Raw genomic sequence first — 8,920 nt, forward strand, 5'->3', positions numbered from 1 at the left:
GGCAGAAGCCCTGTGAATGCCAGAATGTATGATCATGCAATTGAATGCCACCAGATGCTATACCCAAGGGTCAGATTTATGGCACCTCTGGGTATCCCCAGCATTTTCTTTGGCCCTCCTACAAGCTGTGGCCATATTCCAGGCTGCCCCATGCTGGAAACCTCGTCAGGGATTGCGTGCAAGGGAGCAAGACAAAAATCAAAGCACTTATAAGAAGAGCAAAGATTTTCAGCCAGCCTGCCATGGCTCTGGTCAGGCTCACTCAGACAGAAAGCAGACATCATTCATGCCACTGAGCACAACAGTGCCTTCCTCTCGCTATAATCCTATGTCAGGGGAACTAACTGATGTGACAAACTAGGACAGCAGGTCTGCAAGCCGTGTACAGAATGCAGCATGCTAGGACACCTGCAAGTTTCAGCTTCACAGGCAGGGTATAGGCAGCTCCCCTCAAAACACAAAAGAAAGCAGGTTGTGCACAATGTTGGGTTGATGGGTTTTTTTTTTCTTTATGGCTTCTGCAAATCTGCATACATAATGCAATTGCTTGCGGGAAAGCAGTAGTCCTCCACACCAACTGCTGCACTCAAGTCATCAAAAAAAAAAAATAATCTGTCAGTGGATGTGCTACACTTGCAGGCAACTGTGTGCACAGAGTTAAAGAAGAGAGAACCTGGGAGTCAGCTAAAGGCAAACTGATGACTGAATTTACAAGGATATAACTGGTGTGTGCAGGCAGCACACGATTTTAATGGTCCTGCTGAAAACAAACTGCATTACAGAGCCTTCTTCAGGCTCACAAAAAGAGACTATGAGAAACACCAGCTGCCTCCTTTGCCCCAGTTTCTGCTTTCAGGGACAAATTGGCACGCTGGTCAGTGTTCCCCCTGGCCTTGAGATTACACTTTTGCAGTCCACCTCTCAGTTTTCCCACAGTTCAGCGCGGAAGCAACTGAGACAGCTAAGATAAGCAGCCCATGCTGCGCAGAGAGAAATCACCAGGTGAGGCTGGAGCATCACTGGGCAAACCGTGTGGAAAGACAGTGCCTGGCAGACCCACACATACAACCCTCACCCACAGAGCTTCCCTTATCTCAGATTTGTTACCCGCTTCTCTGCGGCGGTCAGGAATCCCTCTTCTGCTGCCTCCAAGAACTCCACAATGGGGCTCAGCTGTGTCACGCTCTGGATTAGCTCCTCCTTGCATCCCAGCAAACGAGCGGTCAGCATCTCTCCCTCTTCTGCACTCTCTGGGGAGAAAAGGATTCAGAAGCACAAGAGAAGAAACAAGTCAGTCTGAAGGAACTGACAGGCTCCTGAAGCGAGTGAGACTCTGTGAAAGATCTAAGTGAATAGCAAAGCTCATCCCAAGCACAAGCAGAAGAGAAAAACCACTTTACGATTCTCTTTAAACTCTATGAAAGGAAAACGTCTCATTTATCTAACAGAGCACAAAGCCATAAAGCAAGCTGGAGGTTAACACCAGGTTTGCAAGGCCACTGCTTTGTGTCAGACTCAAGTAAGAAAGGAGCTTTCAATCCTGAGGCTCAGCTGTGCTCCAGCCCATGCTGGCTGTGCAGCCATCGATCCAACCCTGCAGGCAGCGATGGGGAGAGCCCTGCACTGCCTGCACCCCACTGCTGTGGAGCAGAAACGCTCCAGGATCTTGGCCAGCACACAATAAGCCTCCCACATATGAGTAAGGATACAAGCTCTGAACAAATTCTAGAGCACTGCAGTCCGCCAGGGTGACACAAATAATCTTCTGAAGCTCTGCCTGTAAGGTTACCCACTCACTTTGCCAAAAGCTGTGTCCAATTCTCTATACCTGTTTGCTGCAGGACCTCTCCACTGCCCTGCTCCCTCTCCAGCAAGGCCGCTCTCAGCTTGGGATTCACATCTTGAAACAGCTTCAGTAAAGACACAAGGGTCTGAGCATCCAGAGTGTGAGCATCCTTCACTTTTCCCAACAGCTTCATGAAAACTGACTGGTCCCCTGCCTCTGCCAAACAGGTGAGTACAACCTAAAACAGGCAAACACAGGAAATGTTTAGTAACAGAGTTAACTGCCTAATGCAAGCTGACATAAAGAGCAGATTTCACTGCAGAACAAGGAGAGAACACGCACAGAAAGCAGAGAGCATTTTGGTGGGACTTTAGGAATCCCCGTTCTCAAGTAAAGGAGTCACGTCTCCCAGCAAATGCTTTGGGCTTAAGCTTTGGAGATAAGGCACGTAAGTGCTGTGTTGTGGGCTCTCTGCACACCTGGCAATCAAGCTCAGAGCTCCAAAATCCACTCCTGTGACCCCACATGGCAACCAGAGGCAAACATGCCTGCACAGTGATGGAAATAAAAGGAAAAGAAAGAAGCTGGAACTCTTGCTCCCATTTCCCTGGAGCCCTTTAACGCTGTAAACATTGCCCCTAAAGACACACACTCCCCAGCTCTCCACGAGAGATGCCAGCCTTTCAGAGCAGGCATCCTTTATTAGAGACTCCAGGGATGCTATAAAAGTACCTTTGAAGTGGAGAGCTTAGCCCAGCTCCCAAGATAACGGCCATTTTCTGCTGTCATTGTCATTTTTATTTCTATGATAAAAAGACTGAATGTAACTGCTTGAGGCCGCACCAGGGGGATGGTGGACTTGCTTTTCCTAGCAGGTGTAAATGCTCACATATTAGGGCAGCGTGACAGTGCGATGACCTATTGCAAAGAGCATCTGCAGAGGGAGAGCTGCAGGAGCCCCAGCTCTTACCCTCTAACAGCATTTTTCCTGCCAAACGGAGAGACATGGACATGAAGGGCTCTGTTATAAAGGAAAAAAGCCTTAATTTAAATTAAAATCCGCGCAGAATGACTACCCAGAGCATCAGTTAACATCCTTTCTTCGGTGCACGGTTTTCATTAGCAGAACTGAGTTTTGAGAAAGGGAAAGGCTCTGCTATTTATAGTTTATTTCTGGAAGACCTTTCCTCAGACACACTGCTCAGTTGGGAACAAAAGCCTTTTAGTATTGTTTAGAAAGAGTGCACAGTGCATTTTAGACTTACTTTGAAGCAATAACAATTCCCAGAGAACCTGGAAGAGCTGGAGAAATACCGATATTATCTGGAATTGCAGTTTCCACTTAGTCATAAGGTTCCCATGCATTACAGCCTCATCCATTAGGTTTTAACTGCACAGGATATTTGCAAAATCCTTCGTAGCCACATTAGTACACAGCAGCACACATTCACCTTCCTCCCCCTGGGCAGGGCAGCAGAGTCACCAAGACATGGCTTCAGCCTGAGTTGTGCCACCAAAAAGGATCAATGCCCACCGCAAAATTGGGCTCGTGCTGCAGGCATCAGTGGTGGGGTCCACAACACATCCAGCCCAGCACCAAAATGATCGCACACAATGAGAAATTTCCTTCCCAATGCATTCAGTCCCTACACCATCACACCCTTTTGCTGCAGCCTTGCCTCTTTCCTGTCGATGGAGGAGCACTGCTCTGGCTTTTCAAACCTCATCTCTACTTCTATTCACTGTCAAGTGCCAGTGATCCAAGCAGAAAGCCACTTCACCAACTATTATTGAGTGAACTCTCCTAAACAACAGCTTCAGGGCAACACAAGCTCCTCGAGAGGTAGGAGGGATCTCCAAGAGACAGCAGAGGACACTGGTTCCACTTGTGTTGCTTTTAAAAACTCAGCCAAAACTTCCACACGAACATACCAGAACAAGGGAAAAATTTAGCCAGCTTTGCCACCATTAAAACAAGCAAAAACAAGCTAGCACTTCTCATCAGGATGCAGGAGATAAAGGGAAACTTTTATGCCGCATCCAGAAATTCCTGCAGCTGCAAATGAAGGACAGCAATAATTGGACAGGCCCATATGCAATGGAAATGCTCCACAAGCACAGTGACACTTATTCTGCACTAGAGAATCAACACTCCCCACTTCATCTGAAACCAGAAGCAGAGGGAACAAATGAGCTGTGCAATGATTTGAATTGAGTTTCTCTAAGAAAGCACAGGAAGATAAGACTTGACACCAGCAAAGCTCTTCTACGCTTCCCCAAATTACTGCAATTTCAGACTCGTTCTCATTTCCAAGCAGGTTTCATCCAGGCCAGAACCAAATTAGATAGGAATAGTTTATGTGAGTTACAGAGAGAGACTTCAGAACAAAAAACAACTCCCCCAAAAAATCACATCTCCCTAAATAGAAAACCAACTTACAAGGGTACGTCTGCATTTTTCAGCACAGGGAGCAGAAAGTAGCAGCAAACTTAAAGAAAAGTAAAAACTCTGACAAAAGCCACAAACCTCAGTGGGGAAAAAAAAACACACCAAAACCCCACAACTTCACCAACGCCCACTGGATGTAGTAGGAAATAAAGCAGCGACACCTGAGGGGAGCAAAGCACAACCCTTTATTCTGTGGGGCTGCTGGCAACGAGGCACCCATCGATGGATGAGCAAAGGAACAGAAATACAGTGACATCCAAGGCAAAGTCCCACTGAAAGCTGAGCAGCCAGAGCAGCCTCAGCTTTAACAGGCAGGCGTGCAGCATCTCCACCAACACTCCAAGCCCCAGTGCTGTGCCTGCCTGGGCTTTGTTGTCAAAAACTGCTCGCTGATAGAGACAATGCACCCACAAAGGAGTTGAGAGCAGAAGGACGTGCACAGCGGATGGGAGCCCTCCTCTGCAGCATGGCAAGCACTCCCCACCAGAGCGCTCACTATGAGGAAAAGGCAGCTCCTTGCATCGCATGGTTGCACCCACGGCCATCTCACTGTCTTCCAAACTGGCTTTCACTTGCACCCAGGGGCCTGAGAGACTTCAAACAAATAAGTAGTGAAATAAAAAGGAAATTAAAAAAAATAATAATAAAAGAAGGAGGGGAAAAAAAAAATCCATTGACTTTTTACCACTGCCATAATTTCAGCCCTTGTTACACATCCTGTGCTGTGCTCTTCTCAGCTAAACTTGCTCTTTAAGCATGACTTTGAAACACACCACTGCGTTTCCCCAAAGAAAACACCGGGCCCTTACGGGAAAAAGCAACACCCTCTGCTGGAAGCAGAGCTCAGTGTCGTGCCGGTGCCGACAGATGCTGCTTATCCCAGCAGGGAGCTCAGAGAGCGACAGAATGGGCTGAGCTGAGAGTTTTCTCCTAAACCCTTACTTAGAATGGGCTGCAATCCCCCTCCTCTCCCCACTGCCTTTGGGGCTAACACTTTTCATGCTTGTTGCAGCTGAGAAGTGATTTTTCTGCGAGGCTTAAAGAAAATCCATTTCTCATTTATTCAGCATTTATTTATAGCTACAGAAAAATTGCCCAGGTGCTGTTCTGCAGTCAGATACCCACACTGTCTCTGAACTCTCCCCGTTTGGATCCTACAGCAACAGCTCATTTGGGAGCAGGGCACATGGCATAGATGGGCCCACCGACCCCATCTGCTACACATTCACAGTGCTGGAGACACAATAAGCATTGCAGTTACTGCAAAGCAACAGAAAAATAGGGCTGTTTAACCATCACAGAAGCAAGGCAGTGTGCACGCCGGGCTGTGAGTGCTGTGCTGTGCAGATTGTGCACATGGCTGAGGAGGGCAGGCTGGCACAGGCAGCACTTGTCTGCGTTGTGAGGGCTCAGCACTCTTGCTGGGGCACTGCTCCAGTTTTAGCACCAATTTCCCACGTGTAGAGCTGGGACAGCTTTAAACCTGACAGCTTTCTAATCTGGAAGATGAGTGAACACACAAAAACATAATCCTTTGGAGGCATGCTGAGAGCAACACGCTCACAGGTCCTTTCACTCTGGCCAGGCTTGGGCTTGCTACACAACCACGAGTTAGGACCCACATCTCACCTCTTAGAGCCCCAGATAAGTTCAACACTGTCAAAGGGGCCAGCTGCTAAGGGAACAAAGACTTCCAACCCATCAACATTCAAAGGCTTATCAGAAAATAAATCTGTACTCCTTGACTTGAGGGAATTCTCCTACCTGCTGTCACACATCTTTTTTCTAATAAACACGTTGGCTTCGGTTTTCCGCAATAGAAAGATGTCTTGGCATCACACTGTTATGCTGGTACAAGAGGGTCTGGGTGTTTCAAACCCAGATGGCTTCCCACCCAGTAAGCTTCTAAGATCAGAGATCTCAGTCCCCTAATCCAGGACTTCTCTGCTTTTAAAGCCTCGTACGATGGCTGGTATCTGTTGTTCATAGCCCAGAATATCCTTTTTAGCACCAACTCAGCGCTACACTCAAACATCTTTCAACAATAACTTGAGCATCACTCATCTGCAACGACAGCTTTTCAAGCTGAATGCTGCCAGAAGCACCATGAGACAGCAGGCCAGCATGCCCTGTATCCATCCCCACCCATAAAGCTCCTCGTGAGCGGCCTGCACAACACAGAGCAGAGCAGCTGCTCCGCAGCAAGCCCTCACCACGGGCACAGGAAATCTATTTTGGGATCCCATGTGTCAGTCATTCCCATGTTGATACAGTTCCTGAAGCAAATGCCACAAACAGGAGGAGTGCTGGAGCTCTCCTAGCACAGGGAAGATGTCTTTGGGGCAGGACATGCACTTTCTCACCTACACACACAAGCAGCTTTGTCTCACAGATGTTGCTTGGGCGCATCGTTCAGGTGAGCACAATCTGCCCTTCCAACAACAAAGCACCAGAGCCCCAGCTTCCCTATAAAAGATTTCCTGAACAGGGACAGAACTATTCTAGCCCACAGCAGGGTGGGGAAGAAAAGACTTGTATTATTTATCCAATAAACACACCTACCTCCCTTTGAGAGGCATCAATTTCTCTGCACTCTTCTAGTCTTCTCAGCACGGCTTGGGCATCAGAAAGGGCCTCTGAGAAAACACTTTCATATCGAAGAAAGAAATCCAGTTTACAGCTTTTGCTCTCTGCTGCTGTGAGAGAGAAACAAGATGAGTTATTTGCTAATTGAAGGGATTCACAGAAAGCGGGATGTGATTGAAAAGCATCAGTTTGTAACCAGCACATTGGCTGTAACATGGAAACTGTGACTCGCAAATCCCTTCTAAAGATATCACACAGCCTGGAGGAAAAACCAACAGTTTATTTAACACAAGTTATAAATGGAACATTTATCTTAAATCCAGTGCAGCCTCTGTTTCCCTCCCATGCTGAACATGAGTTTAAAAGATAAAGTAGCATTAGCAGGCAACTCTGTTCACTTACTGCTATAAAGATTGAATTACAAACCTCATGTGCTGCATTAACACAGATCCCACTATACATGAGATGCAACAGATAAGATGTTCATCTATACAAAGATGAATAGATGAGAAAAGTTTTGCTCAATATAGCTCTGGTAAAGTGCTAAGAGCAAAACAACCGCAAAGGCCAAAGGATAACATTGCACTGTGCCAAAAGAAGAAAGTCCCTACAGAAAAGGGGCACATATCAGTGCTGTTACCAACCCAAAGCAAGTTAAAAGATGAAACACAGAGAAAAAGATCCCCCATGACAAAAAAAAAGTAAAGCAACTTAAGTGTTGCTTTACTGAGAGTGTTGCTTCACTGAGAGACAATCCTGTCAAGGCTCACCTGAACCACTCACTCTTCCTTTCTTCTCCAGAGGCTCAGCAGGCTCCACTTCAACACAGCAACCACGCTGTGTGCAGGCAGGCTGGGCAGCACGAGAGCCTGAATCCTCCTGGAGGGACCCCGAGCTGCTCAGCATCACATCCTGGTGAAGCCAGGTGTGATTCACAGTCAGCTCCTGCTCAGGGAGAGAAATATCTGCTTCCATCTCTGCTTCTCCAGGGCCAGAAGGGTGCAGGGCATCTGTTTTTCCTTCAGCAGCAGGTTTTTCAGATTGGGGCAGGTTATCAGCTTCAGCACTGCTTCCAGACGAGTCTGCTGCGTGGGCAGAGACTTCTACCTGATCCTGAGTTGAACAGCTGATGAGGTCTCTCAGGAGGGTTTTGCAGCTAACAGCCACATCAAACATCTGCAGACTATCTGACACAAAGATGACTTTGGTGAAGTTGTGTTTCCCTGTTGGGAGCTTGCCAGTATACATCATCTCCAGCAACAATGCAAACTCCTCAGGTGTCACCACGGAAGCATCAATGGAAATGGTGTCTGTGCTGTCCAACAAAGATTTAAAAAGCAGGCTGGCAGCAGCTAAAACAACCTTATGTGCTCTGAAGTGAACAGTCCCAACAAAGATGGTGCAATCGCAGAACTGCTGTTCTTTGCAAAGAGTGTACAGCTGCTGCAGCAGCTGCTTGCTGTAGCTGGGAAGTTCCATGGCTCCTGGATCTAGTGGTTTTCTCTTGCTTTGGTCTTCACGCTGCTTACACAAGGTCCAGCTAAAGGAAAAGCAAAAGATTCTGCTAGCAAAAGAAACAAAAAATTACTTTTCATTTGACACCTGCTGTAGTTTACTGTAGTAGTTTAGTGTAGTTTAGTGGCTGTTGCAAGAAAAAGGTTCCATTCTTAACTCTGACTCCCCAAATTCAGCAACTTACCCAATATTGTTCAAATGTAAATACTTCAGAGAGAGCTTAGGAGTGAATACTGAGTCCCAGGAGTTACAGACAGGAGAGAAGAGGCTCCCTGACATAACTCCTACCATAGAGCTCTAAGAAACACAAATGCTTTTCATTGAGGCACCGCAGTGCCAGGCTTTGTCTGCATCCAGCAACTGGAGCTGATGCTGGATTCAGCAGTTTCTGAAAGGGCAGGTAGGGAACCAATGCAGGAAGACCTGCTCAGACTATCAAATGCAGAGGAAAATTGGAACTGTTGATTTTGACCTACAAAGCACTAAGTGATCTGATTGTACAGCACAGAGGCAGAAGTCCATAGGCCGAGTCTCATCTACTATTGCATCTCTTTTCCTGTTCCTTCCTTTTTTTTTTTTTTCCT

The 8,920-nt window shown here is 47.0% G+C and overlaps 1 protein-coding gene across 9 annotated transcripts in view; it reads right to left on the reverse strand.

The window, feature by feature from the left end:
* ZBTB40 (zinc finger and BTB domain containing 40) overlaps positions 1–8,393 on the reverse strand; it is a 36,190-nt gene extending 27,797 nt beyond the window's left edge. For 3 of the 9 annotated variants that reach the window (XM_019622539.2, XM_003212354.4, XM_010722889.3), the window contains exons 1-4: positions 7,592–8,390; positions 6,798–6,931; positions 1,829–2,024; positions 1,108–1,250 (exon numbers count right to left, since the gene is read on the reverse strand). In XM_019622539.2, the coding sequence (XP_019478084.1) occupies positions 1,108–1,250; positions 1,829–2,024; positions 6,798–6,931; positions 7,592–8,300 (1,182 nt within the window). In that variant the 5' untranslated portion in view covers positions 8,301–8,390. Of the gene's footprint in view, positions 1–1,107; positions 1,251–1,828; positions 2,025–6,797; positions 6,932–7,591 lie in introns of all 9 variants that reach the window. The other 6 variants (XM_019622543.2, XM_010722892.3, XM_019622542.2 and 3 more) reach the window with 5 other exon arrangements.
* Between the last annotated feature and the right edge of the window lie 527 nt (positions 8,394–8,920).

The sequence above is a fragment of the Meleagris gallopavo genome, chromosome 23 (assembly GCF_000146605.3).
Source record: "Meleagris gallopavo isolate NT-WF06-2002-E0010 breed Aviagen turkey brand Nicholas breeding stock chromosome 23, Turkey_5.1, whole genome shotgun sequence".
Lineage (NCBI taxonomy): Eukaryota > Metazoa > Chordata > Aves > Galliformes > Phasianidae > Meleagris > Meleagris gallopavo.